The 26,076-nt window shown below is 45.4% G+C and overlaps 1 protein-coding gene across 2 annotated transcripts in view; it reads left to right on the top strand.

The window, feature by feature from the left end:
- The window catches only part of rxfp2l (relaxin family peptide receptor 2, like), a 155,835-nt gene that overhangs the window by 39,835 nt on the left and 89,924 nt on the right, over positions 1–26,076 (top strand). For both annotated transcript variants that reach the window (XM_078547594.1, XM_078547595.1), the window contains exons 2-4: positions 12,033–12,179; positions 13,132–13,212; positions 17,800–17,905. In XM_078547594.1, the coding sequence (XP_078403720.1) occupies positions 12,033–12,179; positions 13,132–13,212; positions 17,800–17,905 (334 nt within the window). The remainder of the gene's footprint in view (positions 1–12,032; positions 12,180–13,131; positions 13,213–17,799; positions 17,906–26,076) is intronic.

Raw genomic sequence — 26,076 nt, forward strand, 5'->3', positions numbered from 1 at the left:
AAAGGAGATGCCCACAATATATCACTTCAATTCGTTCACACATCCACTGAGGCATCGATGATGCAGGCTGCAGGCAACCCTGTCTTGGAAATGGCTCTCATCTAGATGAGGAGAAGGAGGGCCCGTTGCTGGTTGGCACAAGCCAGGAACAGCAAGGGCCTGAGGAGCAAGAGGCAGCAGGGCCTCTAGAAAGTCAAGAGACTGGTGAACATGGAACACTGCAACGGCGAGCATTGGTCCGACCATGGGTGTATCACAGGCGGTGCTCTTACCTAGAGATGAGTGAAAGGCAATGCCGGAGGCTTCCTTGTATTTCCCGGGATGTGGTGGCTCATATCTGTGAGCTTCTCCACTATGAGCTGTGTTCACAAGGACTCTGTAGGATTAGTGTGGAGCTCCTGGCCTGCAAAGAGTAAATGTCTGTCTGGGTGCCCTTTAAATATGGTGCCAGGACCTTTGACCTCTTGAGATTAAGGGCAACTTCTTGCCCACCCTGCCACAGGATTCGAGCCCTGCTCGCCCCTCCGAGCTCCTTGCTGATCCTCCGGAGGTCCCCAGCATTACAGATGCCACTCTTCAGCCAATTCGATTCACTCCACATGATTTCAAGAAACGGCTGAAGGCACTGGATACTGCAAAGGCTATGGGCCCTGACAACATTCCGGCAATAGTATTGAAGGCTTGTGCTCCAGAACTTGCTACACCCCTAGCCAAGCTGTTCCAGTACAGCTAAAACATTGGCATCTACCCGGCAATGTGGAAAATTGCCCAGGTATGTCCTGTACACAAAAAGCAGGACAAATCCAACCTGGCCAGTTACCGCCCCATCAGTCTACTCTCAATCATGGAAGGGGTCACCAACAGGGCTATCAAGCAGAACTTGCTTAACAACAACCTGCTCATTGACACTCCATTTGGGTTCCGCCAGGGCCACTGAGCTTCTGACCTCATTACAGCCTTGGTTCAAACATGGACAAAAGAGCTGAACTCCAGAGGCGAGGTGGAAGTGACTGCCCTTGACCTCAAGGCAGCATTTGGCTGAGTGTGGCATCAAGGAGCCCGAGCAAAATTGGAGTCAAAGGGAATTGGGGGAAAACTCTCCGCTGGCTGGAGTCATACCTAGCACAAAGGAAGATGGTTGTGGTTGTTGGAGGTCATCTCAGTCCCAGGACATCACTGCAGAAGTTCCTCAGGGTAGTGTCCTAGGCCCAACCATCTTCAGCTGCTTTATCAATGACCTTCCTTCCAACATAAGGTCAAAAGTGGGGCCGGTCACTGATGATTACACAATGTTCAGCACCATTCGCGACTCCTCAGATACTGAGGCCGTCCATGTCCAAATGCAGCAAGACCTGGATAATCTTCAGGCTTGGGCTAACAATTGGCAAGTAACATTCATGCCACACAAGTACCAGGCATAACCATCTCCAACAAAAGAGAAACTAGCCAACGCCTCTTGACATTCAATGGCATTACCATCGCTGAATCTCCACTGGGGGTCATCATTGGCCAGAAATTGAACTGGATCAGCCCTATAAATACCGTGGCTACAAAAGCAGGTCAGCGGCTAGGAATCCCGCAGCAAGTAACGCAATTCCTGACTCCAAAAGCCTGTCCACCATTTACAAGACACAGGTCAGAAGTGTGATGGAATATTCTCCACTTGCCTGGATGAGTGCAGCTCCAACAACACTCAAGAAGCTTGACACCATCCAGGACAAAGCAGCCCACTTGATTGGTACCCCTTCCACAAACATTCACTCCCTCACCACCGACGAACAGTGGCAGCAGTGTGTACCGTCTACAAGATGCACTGCTGAAACTCACTAAGGGTCCTTAGGCAGCACTTTCCAAACTCGTGACCACCACCATCTAGAAGGACCAGGGCAGCAGATACATGGCAACACCACCACTTGTAAGTTCCCCTCCAAGCCACTCACCATCCTGACTTGGAAATATATCGCCATCCCTCACCGTTGCTGGGTCAAAATCCTGGAACTCCTGCCCTAACAGTACTGTGGATGTATCTACACCACATGGACTGCAGTGGTTCAAGAAGACAGCTCACCACCACCTTCTCAAGGGCAATTACGGATGGAAAATAAATGCTGGTCTAGCCAGTGATACCCACATCCTGTAAGTGAATTTAAAAAGTGAGCTGAAAAGCAGAAGATTACGCGTGTTCATCCGCCCCGCCGCCCAGCAGAAATCATGCCAACATTCCCACCTGCCACCGGACTTAAAGTAGAATTTTCCATTATGGAGACTAAGTCTTCTGGGATTTCTGCCATTTCATAAACTTAATTAAGGATGAGCATCAGTTTGTCTATTCTAAAGTCTTCTAAACTTTTAATTTGTTCGGTGACTATTTCATCTATGCCTTTGGCTTTATTGTTTCCTATCTTATTTCTTGCTGTTCTTACTTCGTCTTTCATGATCTTTGGACCATCCATGTTTTTCTTAGTTGTTGGCTTTTCTTTTGGAAATCGGAAGCAAAATTAATAAATTTTTCCAGGTCCCGGTTCCACTTCATGCGACCTCGACTACAGCTCCTCACATCCTGCTTCGGTTCTTCTGACATGTCTTCCTTCTTCCTTAACTGAGGTTTTCCACCCACGGTGGTTGACAGGGCCTCAACCGTGTCCGGCCCATCTCCCACATATCCGCCCTCACACCTTCCTCTCCCTCCCAGAACCCCCATGATAGGGTCCCCCTTGTCCTCACTTATCACCCCACCAGCCTCTGCATTCAAAGGATCATCCTCCTCCATTTCTGCCAACTCCAGCATGATGCCACCACCAAACACATCTTCCCTTCACCTCCCCTGTCGGCATTCCGCAAGGACCATTCCCTCTGGGACACCCTGGTCCACTCCTCCATCACCCCCTACACCTAAGCCCCCTCCCACGGCACCTTCCCATGCAACCGCAGAAGGTGCAACATCTGCCCCTTTACTTCCCCCCTCCTCACCGTCCACGGGCCCAAACACTCCTTTCAAGTGAAGCAGCACTTCACTTGCACTTGCCTCAATTTAGTCTACTGCATTCGCTGCTCCCAATGTGGGTTCCTCTCCATTGGAGAGATCAAACGCAGACGGGTGACCAGAAGAATGAGGGGGGATCTCATAGAAACCTATAAAATTCTAACAGGACTAGACAGGGTAGATGCAGGAAGGATGTTCCCGATGGTGGGGGAGTCCAGAATCAGGGGTCTCAGTCTGAGGATATGGGGTAGACTATTTAGGACTGAGATGAGGAGAAATTTTTTCACCCAGAGAGTGGTGAGCCTGTGGAATTCATTACCACAGAAAGTAGTTGAGACCAAAACATTGTATGTTTTCAAGAAGGAGTTAGATATAACTCTTAGGGCAAAAGGGATCAAATGGTATGGGGAGAAAACGGGAGCAGGCTATTGAGTTGGATGATCAGCCATGATCATAATGAATGGTGGAGCAGGCTCGAAGGGCTGAATGGTCTACTCCTGCTCCTAGTTTCTATGTTACAACCTCGGTCTGTCAGCAAGCATGACCCAGACCTCCCTGTTGCTTGCCATTTTAACACACCACTCTGCTCTCATGCCCACATGTCCGTCCTTGGCCTGCTGCAATGTTCCAGTGAAGCTCAACGCAAACTGGAGGAACAGCACCTCATCTTCCAATTAGGCACTTTACAGCCTTCTGGGCCTAACATTATGTTCAACAACTTCAGATCATGAACTCTCTCCTCCATCCCCTTTCCGATCTCCCCTTTTTTCTAATAATTTATATATTTTTTAAATATATTTTTCTTTTCCCACCTATTTCTATTATTATTTTTAATTTATTTCCGTCCATTGTTTTATCTCCACCTTTTAGCCTATTTCGATCCCTTCCCCCTACCCCACCCCCACTAGGGCCACCTGTCACTTGCTCGTCCTGCTTTCTACCCTTAATGTCACCATTAGCACATCCTTTAGCTAATATCATCACCGTCAACACCCCTTTGTCCTTTTGTCTATGACATCTTTGGCAATCTCTTCTTTGCCTCCTCTTATCACTGGCCCTCTATCCAGCTCTACCTGTCCCACCCACCTCAAACAGCTTATATTTCACCTCATTTCTATTTTTCTTTAGTTCTGATGAAGAGTCATACAGACTCGAAACGTTAACTGTCTTCCTCTCCGCAGATGCTGTCAGACCTGCTGAGTTTTTCCAGCTATTTTGGTTTTTGTTTCAGATTTCCAGCATCTGCAATATTTTGCTTTTATTGGGATCATGGAGCCTGGTGATTTACCTGTATTCCTCAGGCTTACAGAGAGCAGAGAAGAAAAGTGCAGCAGAGACACCTAGCTCTGTAAAGGGATGAGCACCTCCCTCAAGGTGAAGAGGCGGCAGGGTCTGCAGTGCATGCAGCTGAAGATCCACAGAGAGCCATCACTCTTAGCTGCTTTGGTAGACCCAGGGTCTACAGATGCCACTGAAAGTCAGTGTCCCCGAAGGCTGCACATGTCAAGGTAAATGGTCACTCATGCATACCACCTGCTGCAGGATTTGGCGCCACAGGCCAATGGAAGGCATCCACGGCCAGTGGTGGTGAAAACGATCGCTGCGCTCAATTTTTACACTTGTGGCTCCTTCCAGGGCTCCACAGGTGACCTTTGTGGGATCTCGCAAGCTTCCACACACACATGTATCCATGTCACGGATGCTATCTTCGCAAAGGCACAGACTTTGTGCCTGGGATCAGGAAAGCCAGGAAGCAAGAGCGCTGGGATTTGCGCAGATCTCTGATTTTCCACAGATGCACGGTGCGACCAACTGTACTACATGGGGCGTAGATATCCATGGCAACAAGCAGTCAACTATGTCAACCGCAAGGGCTTCCACTCGTTGAATGTTCAGCTGGTGTGCAACCGCTCCAACCGCATCCTACAGGTCTGCGCATGATTCCCAGGGAGCGTACACGACTCCTACATCCCCAGCAGGTCTCAAATCCCTGACATCTTCCAGAGTCCAGAGAGACTGCAGGGCTGGCTTCTCGGGAACAACGGCTACTCACAGAGGACATGGATGGTGACACCCGCGCGGCGGCGTCAGACAGCAGCAGAGCAACGGTATAACGAGGCTCATGCCACAACCCAGACTTTGGTGCACTAAACATTAGGCATTTTGAAAATGAGTTTCCAGTGCCTCGACAGGTCTGGTGGAGCATTGCAATACAGTCCACCGAGTGTGTTGCACATCATCATTACTTGCTGCGTGCTACACAACTTGGCGCTGCAAACAGAGGGAGGACCTGGCTGAGGAAGAGATGGAAGAGATGTACATCTCCTCTGATGAGGAGGACATCGAAGAGGATGACAGTGATGAGGTCCTTGAAGTCGAGGATGGTGGTGATGAAACCATCACACTGGCTAGACGAGGCAGGCGCAGTCGGGAGGCCCGCATAAGGAAATACTTGTGGTGGATGATGGCGAGATGCGGTAAGGACAATCCCGACATCCTCACCTTGCATTTGTGAATGTTGACTCCTGTGCGGCTAATGGCTGCGCACATACCCTCAGTGCTCAGGCTTATGTCATGGAGACGCAGCGGAGGCCCTAGTAGTCATTAGGTTCCAGGAGGATGATGACAACATGCAGTGAGGACACTCCATAGATCTTTACATAGACTCTGAGAATGTCTGACTCCTGTCTGGCTGAGGGCAGCTCACTTGTGCTCTGTGATCAGAGTCATATAATGGAGACACAGCCATGAAACTTTAAATGCGCCTGATCATTTGGCAGCCTTCAGCACCTGTCCCCTTCAGGAGCACACCGCCACCGGTCACAGATACTGAAGGGATGGTGGGACCAGCCTCACTTCAAAGGTGCTGAGAGCACACAGAGAGAATGACGAACCTCTGGTGACGCCTGCCCACAACATTCTGGCAGCAATGACAAGCACCATCGAGGTGCAAGCATCACTAATGTATCCAGTGAGTGTGAAGCCAACCATCACTTTAGTCTAAAGGTTACACACTGCACAGCGAAGATGCCCTGGATTGAGACACCTGCCTTTATCTTGTGTAGGAAAGAAGGTTTCACATCTGAGTGACACGAACACTGCTCATCATAACAAAGAGCCATAGGCAAGGAGATATTCTTGGGAGTTTATTTACAATAGTGAACATTAAGTACAGGTGATTAACACCCATGCCCAGGCTGTGCAACTACATCTTCTTAACCTTCTTAACCTTGCCACTATGTCTTGGTGCTCCCCTGACATCCACAGTGGAGGTGAAGGCTGCCTGCTGACTGCTATGCCCTGTTATCTGTGATGACCTTGGCAGGTGTCCTCTGGAGACTGGAGGTCCCCAGCCTGCTTTGGGGTCCTGCTGTGTGGCAGTGGCACCTTCCTTGGCCTGTGGAGCTGGCGCTGCTGAGGTCACAAGAAGAGGGGATTCAGATGGGCTGGACACTCCCGGAGTCACCTGGGTAGATGGCCCCAGGGTGTGCACCTGTTGATCCTTCTCCCTATGGATGCCCGAGGGTCCCTGGCTGACTCCTTGAGGAGAAGGGGAAGCTGGAGTGAGATCGAGCTGCCCTGCACCCCTCTCATGTTGACACTGTTGGAGGCCAATTGTGGCATCAACGATGGAGTTCAGCCCATGCAGCAATGCAGGACCAATGTCCTGCACCAAAATCTCCACGGTGGCCCCCATCCTTATTTAGTGCGTTGGCATGCCGGCGCTATCACCTCAGACTGAAGGCGTATGGACTCCTCTGTTGTGCCTTGCAATCTGAGGACTGCAGTGGACATCCCTTCCTGATGTTTCCGAGCTTCACTTTGCAGCTCCAGCAGATTTCTGGCCTCCAGCAGTCCTCCAAGTGCTGGAGTCCCTGCCTCTACCTGCTTTGGATCAGACAGCGCAATGTGCTCACCAGAGTGTGACCCCGAGGCTACTCTAGAACTTGGTCCCACTGAGGTGTGTGTCTCTGTTCTGGGGGAGAGTGTGGTGAGTGTTGTGACAGGTCTTCAATTAGGGTGTCATCACATTCTTCTTCTGAGGTGTCTTCGGGGTTTGAGTTGAGATCCTGGCTCATGGATCCCCTCGGCTGTTGCCCAGATGTGCCTGCGAAAGCAAAGAGAGATAATTAGTGTATGGCAGGGGACTACAAAACAGGGGAACTTCACAGCATGGTTGTCTGATGGATGTTACACTACTGGATCCTCACTTGGTTGAGCACTGCCAACCTCACCGTCAGCACAGGAATAGTCCAGGTTGGCACTGGCCAGGTGGATAACTTTGTTTTCAAAGTCTGTGAGGACCTTGATGTCAGGCATTCCTCCACCAATCTGCGACCTCCCTTTTGTTGTGTGCCAGCTTGTCCTGAATGAATACAGATGGAGACGGTCTAAGCAGGACGCCTGTCTGGTCAGTTGAGAACAATGGTTGGCATGTGTGGGTGGTGCGTGGTGTCATGGACAGATTGAGGATCAGTGCAAATCTGGGACGATTCTGCCCAATGGAAAACTGAATCAAAGATATAATAGAAAAAACATCTGGGAACTGAAAATAAAGTAAAGCGCAGTCAGCACAGATTCCAAAAAGGGAAGTCATGCTTGACCAATCTTATTGAATTCTTTGAAGAAGTAAAAGAAAGCATACATAAGAGTACCACATTGTAGATGCATGACTAAGAACATGTGGGTCAGAGTAAAAATAGCAGAATGGATGGCAAGCTGGGTACAAAACAGAAAATAGGGATTAAGGTTAGTTACTCAGATTGGCAAAAAGTGGGAAGGATTGGTGTTGCGATTACTTGTTCACCATTTATATCAACAATTCGGTCTCAGGAGTGGGAGGACAATTTCAAAATTTGCAGATGAAGCCACATGGAGGGCATAGTTAATAAAGAGGATTGCAATAAAATACAGAAGGACATTAATAAATTTATAGATTGGGCATGCAATTGGCAAATGAATTTCAAAATAGATAAGTGCGCACACTCCTTGGAAAATAAATGTCCACACGAGGTAAAGGAAGAGCGGGATCTTGGGGTAGAGATATACAAATCACTAAAGTTAGTGACACAGTTTAAAAAGGTCATAAAAAAAGAAAACACTAGGATTCATTTCTAGAGAAATAAAATTAAAAAGCTGACAAGAAATGTTAAACTTGCATAAAATCTTGGCTAGACCACACTTGGAGTGCTGACAATAGTTAAGACCATAAGACCATAAGACATAGGAGCAGAAATTAGGCCATTCGGCTCATCGAGTCTGCTCCGCCATTCAATCATGGCTGATAAGTTTCTCAACCCCATTCTCCCGCCTTCTCCCCGTAACCTTTGATTCCCCTTACCAATCAAGAACCTATCTATCTTGGTCTTAAATACACTCAGTGACCTGGCCTCCACAGCCTTCTGTGGCAATGAATTCCATAGATTCACCACTCTCTGGCTAAAGAAGTTTCTCCTCATCTCTGTTCTAAAAGGTCTTCCCTTTACTCTGAGGCTGTGCCCTCGGGTCCTAGTGTCTCCTACTAATGGAAACATCTTCCCCACGTCCACTCTATCCAGGCCTTTCAGTATTCTGTAAGTTTCAATCAGATCCCCCCTCATCCTTCTAAACTCCATCAAGTATAGACCCAGAGTCCTCAAACGTTCCTCATATGTTAAGCCTTTCATTCCTGGGATCGTTCTCCTGAACCTCCTCTGGACCCTCTCGAGGGCCAGCACATCCTTCCTGAGATACGGGGCCCAAAATTGCTCACAATATTCTAAATGTGGTCTGACCAGAGCCTTATAAAGCCTCAGCAGCACATCCCTGCTTTTATATTCTAGTCCTCTCGAAATAAATGCCAGCATTGCATTTGCCTTCCTAACTACCGACTCAACCTGCAAGTTAACCTTAAGAGAATCCTGGACTAGGACTCCCAAGTCCCTTTGCAATCCAGATTTCTGAATTCTCTCCCCATTTAGAAAATAGTCTATGCCTCTATTCTTCCTACCAAAGTGCATGACCTCACACTTCCCCACGTTGTATTCCATCTGCCACTTCTCCTAACCTGTCCAAATACTTCTGCAGCTTCCCCGCCTCAATACTACCTGTCCCTCTACCTATCTTTGTATCATCTGCAAACTTAGTCAGAATGCCCTGTTCCTTCATCTAGATCATTAATGTATAAAGTGAAAAGTTGTGGTCTCAACACTGACCCTTGCGGAACTCCACTAGTCACCGGCCGCCATCCTGAGAAGGACCCCCTTATCCCCACTCTCTGCCTCCTGCCAGACAGACAATCTTCTATCCATGCTAGTACCTTGCCTCTAACACCATGGGCTCTTATCTTACTGAGCAGCCTCCTGTGCGGCACCTTGTCAAAGGCCTTCTGGAAGTCCAAGTAGATAACATCCATTGGCTTTCCTTTGTCTAACCTACTCGTTACCTCCTCAAAGAATTCTAACAGATTTGTCAGGCATGACCTCCCCTTGATGAAACCATGCTGACTTTGCCCTATTTTACCATGTACTTCCAAGTATTCTGAAATCTCATCCTTAATAATGGACTCTAAAATCTTACCAAAGGCCGAGGTCAGGCTAATCGGCCTGTAATTTCCCGTCTTTTGCCTCACTCCCTTCTTAAACAGGGGGATTACATTAGCGATTTCCCGTCCTCTGGGACCCTCCCTGACTCGAGTGATTCCTGAAAGATCACCACTAACGCCTCCACTATCTTTTCAGCTATCTCCTTCAGAACTCTGGGGTGTAATCCATCTGGTCCAGGTGATTTATCCACCTTCAGACCTTTCAGTTTTCCTAGCACCTTCTCCTTGGTAATGGCCACCATACTCACCTCTTCCCCCCGACTCTCTTGAACTTTGGAGATGTTACTCGTGTCTTCCACCATGAAGACTGACGCAAAGTACCTATTCAGTTCCTCCGCCATTTCTTTGTTCCCCAGTACTACTTCTCCAGTGTCATTTTCCAGCGGCCCAATGTCCACTTTTGCCTCTCTCTTGCCCTTTATATATCTAAAAAAACTCTTGCAATCTTCTTTTATATTACTGGCTAGTTTACCCTCATATTTAATCTTCTCCCTCCTTATTTCTTTTTTAGTTGTCCTCTGTTGGTCTTTGTAGGCTTCCCAATCCCCTGGTTTCCCACTGCTCTTCACCGCATTGTATGCTTTCTCTTTAGCTTTTATGCTGTCCCTGACTTCCCTCGTCAGCCATGGTTGCCTCGTCCTCCCTTTAGTACGCTTCTTCTTCCTAGGGATGAATTTTTGCTGTGTCTCCCAAATTACTCCCAGAAACTCCTGCCATTGCTGTTCCACTGTCTTTCCTGCTAGGCTCATCTCCCAGTCAATTCTGGCCAGCTCCTCCCTCATGCCTCTGTAGTTGCCTTTATTCAACTGTAATACCATTACATCTGATTCCAGTTTTTTCCTCTCAAATTGCAGGGTAAATTCTATCATATTCACTTCCTCCTAAAGGTTCCTTCCCCTTAAGCTCCTTATCAAATCTGCCTCATTACACATCACTAAATCTAGAATTGCCCGTTCCCTAGTGGGCTCCACCACAAGCTGCTAAAGTTCTGATATTATTAAAAGAAAGATCTAGAGGCACTGGACAAGGTGCAAAAAAAAAGATTCACAAGAATAATACCAACATTGAGAGGTTATACCTATTGTGAAAGAATAAACAGGTTGAGGTTCTTTTCTCTAGAAAAAAGACGGAGGGGTGGCCTGACAGGTTTTCACGATGTGCAAGGGTTTGATAGAGGGTAGACGTAGAGAAAATGTTTCCATTGTGGGCAAGACCAGAACTAGGGACCATAAATATAAGATAGTTACTCTTAACTCCAACAGGAAATTCAGAAGAAACGTTTTGCCTAGAGAATCATTAGAAAGTGGAACTTGCTACCACAGGGAGTAGTTGAGGCTAATAGCATAAATCATCTAAGGGGAAGTTAGGTAAGTACAAATCAGAAAGGATTAAAAGGCTATGTTGACGGGATTAGATGAAGTGTGGTGGGAGGAGGCTCGTGTGGGGCATAAACATTAACGTGGACTTGTTGACCTAATGGGCCATTTCTGTGCTGCAAAAACTTTGTATCAAACATTGTTCTAGAGAATGTAACACTTTTTCCATTTTTCACACCCAATGTCAACATCAAGCAATCTCAGATGAGGTACTGCATGGATTTGATTCATCATGCAATATTCCTATAACATCCCAGTAAGAACTGTCAGGTCAGACATAACTGTCAATGTATCGTAATTGTCCCTCTATACTTTTACACCAATTTCAAAAATGCTGCTTTTTCTTAGATGGTGCATGCAGATATTTGTTTCATAAACTGCAATGTTAATTGACATAGTTTGGAGTTTTGCGTCACTGACGAGGAGAGTTTGCTTTCCTCGTACAGCACAACAGTTTGGTTTGTTTTCTACATAATGCGTACATATTACATATTATGAGGTACAAGATCAGGTGAGAATGGTTAATAGTTTAGAGAAAGTAGGAATTATAACCTGTGCTTCACCCTTCCGCCCCTGGAGAATGGAGCATGCAGGGGTTAAAATACATGCAGCGACCCTCTCACCCAATCCTCACTGGCCTTGTGCTGTGTACCATTTTAAGAACGTGTTCTCCCCAAGTCCAATTGTGGTACATAAATCATTCCCTTTGGTGAGATGAGCTGTCTTAGCACAGACCTTGGATTCATAGGATTATCATCACACCATTTGGCTCACAGCGAAAGCCAGCTATGGAGTCCATTTGAAAACTTTAATGCAGCATCAAAAAGGCTTAATTATTGACAGCTACATATTGGTGCTTGATGAAGCTGGGGATGCATTATGGTTCAGCACATTATGGTGCAGAACAATTAACCGGTAGGCCGGAGGTCTTCATGGCCTTAGGAGAATTAGCAATCTTTATTTTCTTCCCCAGTTTTTAATAAACTCTAGAATAAAATCTCCTGTCATGCAGTGCAGTTACATAGGATTTTCAAATTGGAAACCCTACTTTTAGACTGATATATGTTATCTTTCCATTTTTTTGTTGTAGCTTCCAATGCAATTCATACAGGACTTCAAACCATTTCCTGCCCCCTTGGATACTTCCCTTGTGGCAATCTCAGTGTGTGTCTGCCACAGCCTCTACACTGCAATGGGATCATAGAGTGTGAAAATGGAGCTGATGAGGATGAATGTGGTAGGTAAAGTGTGGGTAAAGGCTGACACTGAGTGCGAGAGTCTGTGTATTAAAGTTCGGAGCTAATTTGACTGCGATATATTCTTAAAAGCCCATGGTGATTTGAAGTTACATCTGCCTCCAGACAATCTTTCAGTATTTTCTTTGGATGGAGTTCTTAAGGGAGTCTTGCTTTCTATCCATAGAAGAGGTAGCACATGTTGAATTATTGATTTTGTGCCAAAGAGCCTTATAATAACACAAAAAGAACTTTGCCCCAACCTTGTCAAATTAGTGTTAAATGATATTTAGATCCATAATAATCAGTGGCATTATATTTACCTTAACTGACTCCCGGAGTTTTGATGATACAAATTGTTTAAAACCAATAACATAACGTCGGGGAAGTATGCAACACAAATCTTGCAAACACAGTAAGTTTCTTGCTGTTTTGTTAGTCCTGTTTTAAAAGAGAGGGCTGAATTTCCCCGGCCCCTTGAAGGTGGGCTTGGAGGCATGACACCTGCCCTTATTAAGTCTGAAGGTTGAGGGCTCCTAAAAGCTGGCTGCCTCCACCAAAGTTCCAAAACTTTTGAAAGTCAGGCTTTTAATGCCCTGCAGTCCTTCGAACAGTGCTATGACTTTTTGTATCCCTACGCTAATGATTTCAGTTAAGCTCTTGTATGGCTAGGCTAAGCTAGGCTCAGTAACTTGTCCAAAGAAGTTTTACTGATGGTGTCACAAAGGATGAAAGAAAACATGCAGTTATATGTTGCGTTTCTTCTTACAGGTATTCTCAGTTTAAATCTTTCCAAATAAGGTTGCCAAAAATTCTAATTATTTTCTCTTCAAATTCCTCAAAAGGGGCTCAATTTTGGGTGGGTTCAGGTTTGAAAGTCAATTTGGTGTTTATCCCAAGAGTAAAGCTTTGATAAAATCTACTGCATCACTTGCTTATTTTTTCCCATTTCAGCTGATCTTCATGGCTGGCCAAACCTTGCAGATTGGTACTTCTACCAAGCTCAGCGTACTGATGATGAATCAGAGGATTGTTGTGAGTAAACATATGTTTTACTCCATTTGTAGGTTGATGTTTCTCTATGAAAAATAACTTAATCTATTGCTGACAAATTCTAGCATGCCCATTTTTGGACATTCACAGAAACACAGAATCTCACAGTGCAGAAGAGGCCCTTCGGCCCATTGAGTCTGCACCGACACGTGAGAAACACCTGACCTACCTACCTAATCCCATTTACCAGCACTTGGCCCATAGCCTTGAATGTTATGACATGCCAAGGGCTCATCCAGGTACTTTTTAAAGGATGTGAGGCAACCCGCCTCCACCACCCTCCCAGGCAGCGCATTCCAGACCGTCACCACCCTCTGGGTAAAAAAATGTTTTTTCTCACATCCCCCCCTAAATCTCCTGCCCTTCACCTTGAACTTGTATCCCCTCGTGACTGACCCTTCAACTAAGGGGAATAGCTGCTCCCTATCCACCCTGTCCATGCCCCTCATAATCTTGTACACCTCGAGCAGGTCGCTCCTCAGTCTTCTCTGCTCCAATGAAAACAACGCAAGTCTATCCAACCTCTCTTCATAACTTAAATGTTTCATCCCAGGCAACATCCTGGTGAATCTCCTCTGCACCCCCTCCAGTGCAATCACATCCTTCCTATAATGTGGTGACCAGAACTGCACACAGTACTCCAGCTGTGGCCTCACCAAGGTTCTATACAACTCCAACATGACCTTCCTACTTTTGCAATCTATGCCTCGATTGATAAAGGCAAGTGTCCCATATGCCTTTTTCACCACCCCACTAACATGCCCCTCTGCCTTCAGAGATCTATGGACACACATGCCAAGATCCCTTTGTTCCTCAGAACTTCCTAGTGTCCTGCCTTTCATTGAATATTTCCTTGTCATATTACTCCTTCCAAAGTGTATCACCTCATGCTTTTCAGGGTTAAATTCCATCTGCCACTTATCTGACCATTTGACCATCCCGTCTATATCTTCATGTAGCCCAAGACACTCAACCTCACTGTTAACCATCCGGCCAATCTTTGTGTCATCTGCAACCTTACTAATCCTGCCCCCCACATAGTCATCTATGTTGTTCATATAAATGACAAATAATAGGGGACCCAGCACACTGTGGTACACCACTGGACACTGGCTTCCAGTCACTAAAGCATCCTTCTGTCATCACTCTCTGTCTCCTACAATTAAGCCAATTTTGAATCCACCTTATCAAATTACCCTGTATCCCATGTGCATTTGCCTTCTTTATAAGTCTCGCATGCGGGACCTTGTCAAAGGCTTTGCTGAAATCCATATAAACTACATCAACTGCACTACCCTCATCTACACACCTGGTCACTCCCTCAAAAAATTCAATCAAATTTGTTAGGCGTGACCTCCTTCTGACAAAACCATGCTGAATATCCCTGATCAAACCTTGCCTCTCCAAGTGGAGAGAGATTCTCTCCTTCTGAATTTTCTCCAATAGTTTCCCTACCAATGACGTGAGACTCACTGGTCTGTAGTTCCCTGGCTTATCTCTACAACTATTCTTAAATAGCGGTACCACATTAGCTGTTCTCCAGTCCTCTGGCACCTCCCCCGTGGCCAGAGAGGAATTAAAAATTTGGGTCAGAGCCCCTGCGATCTCCTCCCTTGCCTCCCTCAGCAGTCTGGGACACAACTCATCTGGACCTGGAGATTTGTCCACTTTTAAGCCTGCCAACACCTCCAACACCTTGTCACTCCCTATATCAATTTGCTCAAGAACCTCACAGTCTCTCTCCCCAAGTTCCATATCTTCATCCTCATTCTCTTGGGTGAAGATGGATATGAAGTATTCGTTCAACACTCTACCGATGATCTCTGGCTCCACCCATAGATTGCCCCCTTGGTCCCTAATGGGCCCTACTCTTTCCCTGGTTATCCTCTTCCCATTGATATACTTATAGAATATCTTGGGATTTTCCCTATTTTTACCAGCCAGAGCTTTCTCATATCCCCTCTTTGCTCTCCTAATTGCTTTCTTAAGCTCCACCCTGCACTTTCTGTACTCCACTAATGCCTCCGCTGATTTGCGCCCCTTGTACCTGTTAAAAGCCTCTCTTTTCGTTCTCATCTTATCCTGAATATCTCTGGTCATCCATGGTTCTTTGGGCTGTTTCTCCTTCCTATCACCCGAGAGGGAACATGTTGAGCCTGTACCTTCCCCGTTTCCTTTTTGAAAGCCCTCCACTGCTCCTCTGTAGATTTTCCCACAAGTAGCTGTTCCCAGTTTACCTTGGCCAGATCCTGCCTTATTTTACTAAAATCCGCTCTCCCCCAATCCAAAAAATTTTTTTTCAAACTTGTATATTTCTTTGTCCATAACAAGCTTAAATTGTACCATGTTGTGGTCACTATCACTGAAATGCTCCCCCACCACCACCTCAGCCATCTGTCTGGCTTCATTCCCCAGAATTAGGTCCAGCACTGCACCGTCCCTTGTTGGACCCTCTACATATTGACATAAAAAGTTCTCCTGTACACATTTCAAGAAATCCACTCCATCCAAGCCCTTAACACTATGCCTATCCCAATTAATGTTGGGAAAGTTGAAATCACCTAATATAATTTCCTTATTGTTATTGTTTTTACACACCTCCGCGAATTGTGCACATATTTGGTCCTCAATTTCCCACTGACTATCTGGGGGTCTATAATAAACACCTAACAATGTGGCTGCCCCTTTTTTATTCCTAAGCTCTACCCACAAAGCTTCATTCAATGCCCCCTCCAAGATATCTTCTCTCCTTACTGCAGTAACTGGCTCCTTAACTAATAATGCAATGCTTCCACCTCTTTTACCCCCTCCCCTGTCTTGCCTGAAGATTCTATATCCTGGAATGTTGAGCTTCCAATCCTGCCCCTCCCTCAACCACGTCTCTGTGATGGCTACTGTATCACAATTCCACGTGTCAATCCTCACCCTTAACTCATCCGTTTTGCCTGTAATACTCCTGGCATTAAAGTAGAGGCCATCCAGCCTTGCCTTACTCCCTTGAAACTTACGCAGCTGTACTCCCTCTGACTTGATTGTTTTACTGTATTATGAGGTGTCCCTATTCTGCTAACATTCTGTGTCCCTTCCCCTTGTTGAATTATTTTAAACTCCTCCCAACAGCACTAGCAAACCCGTCTGCAAGGATGTTAGTCCCATTCTGGTTCAGATATAGACCGTCCCATTTGTACAGGTCCCACCTTCCCCAGAAACGGTCCCAGTGATCCAGGAATCTAAAACCCTCCCTCCTGCACCAACTCTTAAGCCACGTATTCATCTGCACTATTCTCCTATTTCTGTGCTCGCTAGCGCTGTCGCACTGGGAGTAATCCAGAGATTACAACCCGAGAGGTCCTGCTTTTCAGTCTACTGCCTAACTCCCTGAATTCTTGATGCAAGACCTCATCCCTCTTTCTACCTATGTCATTGGTACCAACATATACCATGACTTCTGCCTTATCACCCTCCCCCTTCAGGATGTCCTGCAGCTGTTCAGTGACATCCTGGACCCTGGCACCACACCATCCTGGAGTCACGTTGATGGCCACAGTAGCACCTATCTGTTTCCCTGACTATAGAATCCCCTATTACTATTGCTCTTCCTCCCCTTCTGTACAGACAGGCTGCTTATGGTGCCAGAAGCTTGGCTCTGTCTGCACTCCCTGGAGGAACCAGCGCCCTCATCAGCCTCCAAAATGGAATACCAATTTGCGAGCGGGACCCCAGGGAACTCCTGAACTACCTGCCTGTTTCTTTTGGACTGCCTGGTTGTCACCCATTCCCTTTCTTCAGCTGTGGTGTGACCACCTCTCTAAACATGCTATCCATGATGCTCTCAGACTCGCAGATGCCCCCAGCCACCATTCCAGCTCTGAAACCCAAGCTTCCAGGAGCTGCAGCTGGACACACTTCCTGCATACATGCTGGTTCCAGGCACTGGAAATGTTCCCAGCTTCCCACATGGAGCATGAGGAGCACACCACGGCTTTGAGCTCTCCTGCCAAGACTTATCCCTTTAAATTAAACCTTTTAAATCAATTACTCTAGGGGCCTTCTTTCCTGATTCTTGTTACTACAGAATATACAAACTATAAACCAGAAAAAGGACCTTAAACTATAAGTGATAAAAGTGGTAAATACTTACCCGACCTCACCCACTACTTACCAGTCATTTCTCTCCCTTGTAGCCTCTACTGCTGCAGCAGGGCAAGACCATTCTCTGAATATTTAAGAAGTTGGATAGCAAAGAAAAATTGCAAAGAGCACCTCTTCCTCTCTGCACCGAATTCCAACTGTACACCAAATTGCCAGTACCCACACTCACTCTGGCTGTGTCTCACTCAGGATGAGGTCTCTCCCCTGCTCGTGTACAAGCTCATTTGCTCCCTCACTCACTCTGATTCTGGGACGTTAAGTTCCTGAATGAAAAACAGTATTCCACTTCCCCAGAATTGCATCTCCCACTTTGCATAAAGTCTCCTAAAAAAAAACAGAAGTATAACTCACACCTCTATGATACTGTATAGAATTTGTTAACTTTTAACTTATTTACAATCTTATCCTTCCTTATAGTACTTGATGTGTACCCAGAACAGTGCACGTGTACGGGTATGATAGTTGACTGTGAAGAGGCAGGACTTTTCGCTGTGCCAGCAGTTTCCTCTAATGTAATAAACCTGTAAGTAACCTGACTTTAGCAACATGGTCAACAGCAATAAAATGATGAATGTCCACATCAGTCACTGGTCAATATTTCTTTTTCAGAAAACTTTCCCATCTAATGATCTGAACTATCCATTACACTTCACATGCTTTCCTAAATGACAACATAAGAAAGCATTTACCTATCAAACCCACAAAACGTGATCAATCCGTCCATTTTCTAAGGAAGCCTGTGCACAAATAAATGCAAAGTTTTGGGAGGAGATGCAAGAGATAGATCAGCAATCTCGTTCCTCCCTGTAATTTTACAGTGACATTTTCCCCTTCTGCATTTTTGTGTGTGAACAAGAAGACTGAGAAAATTTCTGGAAAGAAAATGATATTTAGCAACAAAATACGTCCAGATTTTTATTGGGTTGTTCTTACTGGAATGTACAGTGGAAAAGATATTGATCCTCCAGGGCAAAATCACGATGGAATGTGTAGTAGGATGAGATTTCTATTCACTGGATAACCCTACAGTGAAGTGATCACATTTACCTGAGTTGCAGTCTATTTATTTTATCCTTTCATGGGATGTGGGCATTGCTGGTCCAACATTTGTTGCCCATCTGTAATTGCCTTGAGAAGGTGGTAGTGAACCACCTTCTTGAACCGCTGCAGTCCATGTAGTGTAGCTACACCCACAATTCTGCCAGGAAGGGAGTTCAGGATTCTAACCCAGTGACAGTCAAGGAATGGTGATATAGGTTCAAGCCAGGATGATATGTGACTTTGAAGCGAACTTGGTCTGATGGCCTTTTTCCACTATGTGGTAGAAGTTGTGCATGTGGGAGGTGCTGTCAAGGGAGCATGGCGAGTTGCTGCCATGCATCTTGTAGATGGTACACACTGCTGCCATTGTATGCCAGTGGTGGAGGGAGTGAATTTTTATGCTGAGAGTAAAGCCAAATCAGGTACAGAAGAGGAAATAAAAAGATGGAATAAAATGTTGGATTAAGAGAGAAAGTTAAAATGTAATATTTCATATTTGAAACATTTTGAATGAAAGTTTACTGCCTGTTGGAATGAGAATCCTCAGTTTAAACTGTTACTTTCTGGGCTAGAGATGCTCAGCAGTATGGCAGGAATATAAATCTCCTCATTAAAAAGGAACATAGGCTGTTAAGTGCCAGTCCTAATTTTCTTTGGCGAGTTTAATAGCCAATTAAAGTGCAAATACTGCAACTGCATGGGAAATTAGGCTAATGGCAGAGTGGTGCAAATCATTAATCAACTTCTGGTGATTTGCTATTCACATGGCATCTCATCGTTCCTACAAGATGCTCAGTGATTTATACATTAATAATGGCATGCACCATTCAACTCACCATTACTATGGCAGCAATTCCTGGGTCATTATTTTGGGGAGGCAGAGCTCACGTGGTCAGTAAGCTCTGTCATTTTACTTGTATTGAGACCGGCAAGCGAGGTAGAAAATGACTGCCTCCAGTTGGGTGGAGAAAACTCAGATTTTTGGTATGGCATTCAACACCCTATTTTTCTCCCACTAATGCCCTGGCACTGCCTGAAAATGGGTGGTGTCCCAGAACAAAATCCAGACCAACATTTCTAACTTTAATGTTCCAATATCACTAAGGTACTGTAGTACAGAATGGTAGAACGTAGGTCTGTCATCACAGACTGTTCCAAATAATTAATGTTCTGTCTCAAAAGTGAAATACTGTGGATGCTGGAAATCTGAAATAAAAACAGAAAATGCTCAAAATACTGAGTAGGTCAGGCAGCATCTATGGAGAGAGAAACGGAGTCGATGGGCTGAATTTTACATGCCCCTTACAGTGGGGGTAAGTAAAATGGGCTGGGCGTCCATCCCATCGTCTTCCTGCCCACCCCGGAGCTCATCCCCACAATACAGGAGGTGGGTGCGCGCCAAAATCGGCAGCCCATCCGTCATAATAAAATGAGCAATTAAGGGTCAATTAGGCTTGTTATCAAGCTAATTGACTAATATTACACTGCCCACGCCACAACATGTTGGCGTGGGCAGCAGGGTAGGAGTGGAAGCCCGGTTTTTAACCTGAAATGCTTAAAGGGTGGAAATGAAGTTGTGGGGGAGATTGCCCTTCAGGAGCTGCCTTTTGCCGATCGTGACTGAACACACCCTTCATTCCTACCCGCTCCCTCTCTTAAACCCACCCTCTCCCCACCACTGCCCCGTCCCTAACATTCCCAAACCATCTCAGCCCAAGACCTGTATTTACCTTGGACTCCACTCCTCACCTGCAGTCCTGGCAGCTGCCACTGACGCCTTCTTGGTACTGCCGGGACTGATGGAGCTGCCAGCCAATCATAAGGACATGAGAACATAAGAACTAGGAGCAGGAGTAGGCAATTCAGCCCCTCGAGCCTGCCCGGTCATTCAATACAATTATGGCTGATCTCATTTTGGCCTCAACTCCAATTTCCCGCCCTTTCCACATAACTTTTCAACCCGTTACTAATTAAAAATCTGTCTATTATTCAGCGTCCCAGCATCCACTGCACTCTGAGGTAGTGAATTTCACAGATTCACGATCCTTTGAGAAAAGTAATTCCTCCTCATCCTTGATTTAAATCAGCCACTCCTTAGCCTAAAACTATGGCCTCTCGTTCTAGAATGCCCCACAAGGGGAAACATCTGCTCCACGTCTACTTTGTCTATCCCCTTTAGCATCTTACATACCTCAATTAGATCTCCTCTCATCCTTCTAAACTCTAGCGAGTATAAGCCTCAACTGCTCAATCTCTCCTCATAAGACAAGCTCCGCATCTCAGGAATCAATCTAGTGAACCTCCTCTGAACCCCCTCCATTGCGAATACATCCTTCCTCAAGTAAGGGGACCAAAACTGTGCACAGTACTCCAGGTGCGGTCTCACCAATGCTTTGTACAGTTGCAACATCACTTCCCTATTTTTATACTCTATTCCTTTAGCAATAAATGCCAAAATTCCATTTGCCTTCCTTATTACCTGCTGTACCTGCATACTAGCTTTCAGTGATTCATGCACGAGGACACCCAGATCCCTCTGCACTGAAGCATTCTGAAATTTCACTCCAATTAAATAATAAGTCACCTTTTTATTCTTCCTACCAAAATGGATAACCTCACACTTATCCACGTTAAACTCCATCTACCAAATTTTGGCCCATTCACCTAACCTGTCCATATGCATTTGTAAATTTCTTATTTCTTCGTTGCAACTTACTTTCCACCTATTTTGGTGTTATCTGCAAATTTAGCTATAGTACCTTCTATCCCTGAATCCAAGTCATTAATATAGATTGTAAATAGTTGGGGCCCAAGGACCGAACCCTGTGGCACTCCGCTAGTTACAGCTTGCCATCCAGAAAAAGACCCATTTATCCCGACTATCTGCTTTCTGTTGGTTAGCCAATCCTCTATCCAAACTAATATATTACCCCTAACTCCGTGTAATCTTATCTTGTGTATTAATCTTTTGTGCGGCACCTTATCAAAGGCCTTCTGCAAGTCCAGACAGACTATATCTACAGGATCCCCATTATCCACTTTGCTTGTCACATCTTCAAAGAACTCTAACAAATTAGTCAAACATGATTTACTCTTCATAAAACCATGCTGACTCTGATGGATTGCATTTTGACTTTCCAAATGCCCCATTACTACTTCCTTAATAATGGATTCCAACGATTTCCCAACGACAGACGTTAAACTAACTGGTCTATAGTTTCCTACTTTCTGCCTCCACCCCCCACAACTTTTTGAATAAGGGCGTTATATTAGCATTTTTCCAATCCACTGGAAACTTTCCAGACTCCAGGGAATTTTGGAATATTATAGCCAATGCATCCACTATCTCCGCTGTCACTTCCTTTAAGACCCTGGGATGTAGGTCATCAGGTCCTGGGGACTTGTCACCCTTTAATCCCAATAGTTTGCTCAGTACTTTTTCTCTGGTGATGGTGACTGTTCTAAGTTCCTCCTTCTCTATACCCTCTGCACTACCTGTTACTATTGGGGTGGTATTAGTGTCCTCCACCATGAAAACTGAGGCAAAATATTGATTAAGCATCTCTGCCATTTCTGCGTTCCCCAGTATTAACTCCTCAGTCTCATCCTCCAAGGGATCAACGTTCACTTTAGCTACTCTCTTCCCTTCTATATACTTGTAGAAGCTTTTGCTATCAGTTTTTACATTTTGCGCTAGTTTTCTTTCATAATTTACCTTTGCTCTTTTTATTATTTTTTAGTAACCCTTTGTTGATCTTTAAAAGTTTCCCAATCTTCCAGCCTGCTACTGACCTTTGCAATTTGATATGCCTTAGTTTTTGCCTTTATGTTATCTTTCACTTCCTTGCTTAGCCATGGATGCTTTTTCCCCCTCTTACCATCTTTCTTCCTCTTTGGAACATATTTGACTGGGAGGAATTGAATTTCTCCTTAAATATCTGTCACTGTTCATCAACTGTCCTACCTTGTAGTCTTTCTGCCCAGTCCACTAGGGCCAAATCTGCCCTCATGCCTATGTAGTTACCTTTGTTTAACTCCAGAACACTAGTGTGGGACTCAAGTTTCTTGCTCTCAAACTGAACTTGAAATTCTAGCATGCTATGATCACTCTTCCCGAGTGGATCCTTTACTATGAGATCATTAATTTATCCCATTTCTTACACAAAACCAAATCCAGAATAGCCTGCTTCCTGGTTGGTTCCACAACATATTGCTCCAAGAAACAATCTCTAATACACTCTATGAACTCTCCCTCGAGACTATCCTTGCCAATTTGATTAGTCCAGTCTATATGCATATTAAAATCACTCATATATAAAAACAAAAAGCTAAAAGCTACTGCGGATGCTGGAAATCCAAAACAAAAACAGAATTACCTGGAAAAACTCAGCAGGTCTGGCAGCACCTCCACCGATGCTGCCAGACCTGCTGAGTTTTTCCAGGTAATTCTGTTTTTGTTAAAATCACCCATGATTATTGCCGTGCCTTTCTTACATGCTCCCAGTATTTCCTGGTTTATACTGTGCCCTACTGCTTAACTATTGTTTGGGGACCTATAGATTAATCCCACTAGGGACTTCCTTCCCTTGCTATTTCTTATTTCTACCCAGACTGACTCTACATCTTGCTCTCCAGTGCCTATACCATTCCTCACTATAGCACTGATCTCTTCCTTTACTAACAAAGCTACACCACCTCCTTTTCCTTCCTGTCTATCCTTCCAAAACGCTGAGTACCCTTGGATATTCAACTCCCAAACCTGTTCTCTCTGTAACCATGTCTCAGTAATCACCACCAAATCATGCCTATTTATCTCTATTTGCGCTGTTAACTCATTAGTTTTATTCCGAATACTATGTGCATTCAGATACAAAGCCTTTAAGTTTGCCCTATTGTCAATTTTCCCTACTCTTACATGATTCTTTGGTGCAATATGGCGTTCACACACTCTGTCCCTTCCTTTCACTTTTTGGTAACAATCAGCCTCATCACTAACTTGCACTCTTAACCTCTCCTTAAACTTTGATTTTTTTATATTTCCATGCAACTGAACCCTACCCCACTATTTAGTTTAAAGCCCTATCTACAACGCTAGTTATGCGATTCACCAGAACACTGGTCCCTGCATGATTCAAGTGGAGCCCGTCTGAATGGAATAGCTCCCTCTTTCCCCAATACTGGTGCCAATGCCCATGAATTCGAACCCATTTCTCCCACACCAATCTTTGAGCCACGCATTTACCTCTTTAATCTTATTGACCCTGTGCCAATTAGCTCATGGCTGAGGTAGTAATCCGGAGATTATTACCTTTTTGGTTCTGCTTTTTAATTCAGTCCCTAGCTACTTGTATTCCCTCAGCGGAACCTCTTTCCTCGTTCTACCTATATCGTTGGTACCTACGTGGACCACGACAACTGGATCTTTCCCCTCCTACTCAAAGTTCCTCTGCAGCCCAGATGAGATATCCATAACCCTGGCACCAGGTAGGCAACACAGCCTTCAGGACTCTCGATCCCGGCTACAGAGAACAGTATCTATTCCCCTTACTATACTATCCCTGATTACAACTACATTTCTCTTTTCTTCCCCCACTTGAATGGCTCCCTGTACCATGGTGCTATTGTCAGTTTGCTCATCCTCCCTACAGTCCCCGCTCTCATCCATGCAAGGAGCAAGAATCTCAAACCTGTTGGATAAGGACAAGGGCTAAGGCTCTTGCAGTGCCACTTCCTCACTCATAGTCACAGCCACACACAAGATCCAATTGTCGTGGTCCACGTGGGTACCAACGATATAGGTAGAACGAGGAAAGAGGTTCTGCTGAGGGAACACGAGCAGCCAGGGGCTAAATTAAAAATCAGATTGGCTGGAAGCTCCAGGGGCCGGACTTCTACCCCATTGAGGGGTAGAAGTCCCACTCAGCCCTGGTTAATGAGCCACGCAGGGCTTTATAGCTGTGAGGCTGCTCGGCATGTCAGTCAGCTTCACACCAACATGGTTTCTGGCAGGGGCCCACTGCCATGTTATTCAGCCCAAAATTCTAGGTCAATGACCTATCACCAGAACTCACCTATCTTACTTTGGGCTGTTTGATGCAGTTACAGGACAAAGGGGTTAATAGAAAGGAAGAGTTGGAAAAATTGTTAAAGCACTATCACTATCACAAACCCCAAAAGCCAAAGAACAGCAAAAAAAAATGGTGGATCACATGCTGCTGGAAAAGGGAAGATGAAAAATATTAATAAGTATGGGAAAGAATGAGGGAATTATATTAGAGTACGTAACACCGGCATGGCATGATGACATAAATGTCTCCTCTTCTATTGAAACATCCGTGAATATGAAGATGTTTGACCAATGAGACCTAAAGAAATGGGAACAAAGGGGACTAAATTGGATAGCCCCCAGAATCAGTAACAGGGATCGCAATGTGGAATTAACCCACTGCTATTGATTGCAATGCCAACACCAACTTGGTGCTGCCTGCTTATTGGAATGATTCCTGTGCGCAGCCAGTGCTAACTGCACTGTTGATTGGCTGCATGCATCAGTAGGAGGCCCAAATCATAACTTCCTGGTACCAGTTAAAGCTAGCCTGCACTGGGTGCATTGTGCCTGGAACAGATGCTTCCCTCTCTCTTGCAGGAGAAGGTGGTGCACAACCAGAGATTGCAGGGGCTACCCACAGAGGCTCAGCTATGCTCTAACCCTCATGCAGGTGATGGCACTGGCTCTTATTGGGATACCCACTGCTGAGGCTGTGGCCAGTGGCAGAGCTGAAACCAACAAAGATGATGGTATCCTCACACTTAGAGTTGAATTTTCGTGGAGTCATTTGGAGAGCCATTTAAAAGTGTCAGGCAGGACCCAATTGCAAGATACTTCCCCTACCCCACCCAGCCACAGCCATTCCCAGCACCCCCAATTTCTGCTAACATGGGATAAGGGTGAGGAAGTGAACATGCACCCTACATTGCTGACCTGACCGACTCCATTGCGGGAATAGACATCTCCTAGCATCCTGCACTTTTCATGGAATTGGGCCAGCTTCTCCATGACTTGTGATTTGCAGCCCCTTAAAGGAATCGTGAACCTTAGTCTGGATTCAGAACCTTTTGAAAGGTACCTTCAAAAGATCTTCCCATGCCTCCATGCTCCCTCCATGCCAAGTCGTGCCCCTCCACCCACCCCCATGGACCCTTTTAGCCCCATGTTAACTCAATGTCAGCTCAAGCTCCCCACCCACCCATAATGGCCCCTCGTGCTCTCCATGCCAACTTGTGGCCCTTCCATGACCTAGCATACACTCTGTACAGAGCCAATGAACCCTAGAGTATGAATGGCATGTGTGGAGCTGCTTAGAAAGAAACACTCATTCATAATTTTCCAAAAACAACACTCTTGTTCCTACAACCCTAAAAAAGTGTCAATCAAACAGACCATTAAAGCATCAATAACAGAAACTTTAAGCACTTGACACCTCTTAACTTGTGCAAATAAACGTTAAGAGATTGACAAAAGAGCAGAGAAAAAAAAGTTTATTTTAAGTTCATTTGACTGTCAATCAAGCAAAGTCCACACTTCTCTCCAGCTGTGTAAACAGAGTTAATACTTTTATGAGAGTCTCGGCTCTCATCCAAATATGCATAAGG

The sequence above is a fragment of the Cetorhinus maximus genome, chromosome 8 (genome assembly GCF_964194155.1).
Source record: "Cetorhinus maximus chromosome 8, sCetMax3.hap1.1, whole genome shotgun sequence".
Taxonomy (NCBI): Eukaryota; Metazoa; Chordata; class Chondrichthyes; order Lamniformes; family Cetorhinidae; genus Cetorhinus; species Cetorhinus maximus.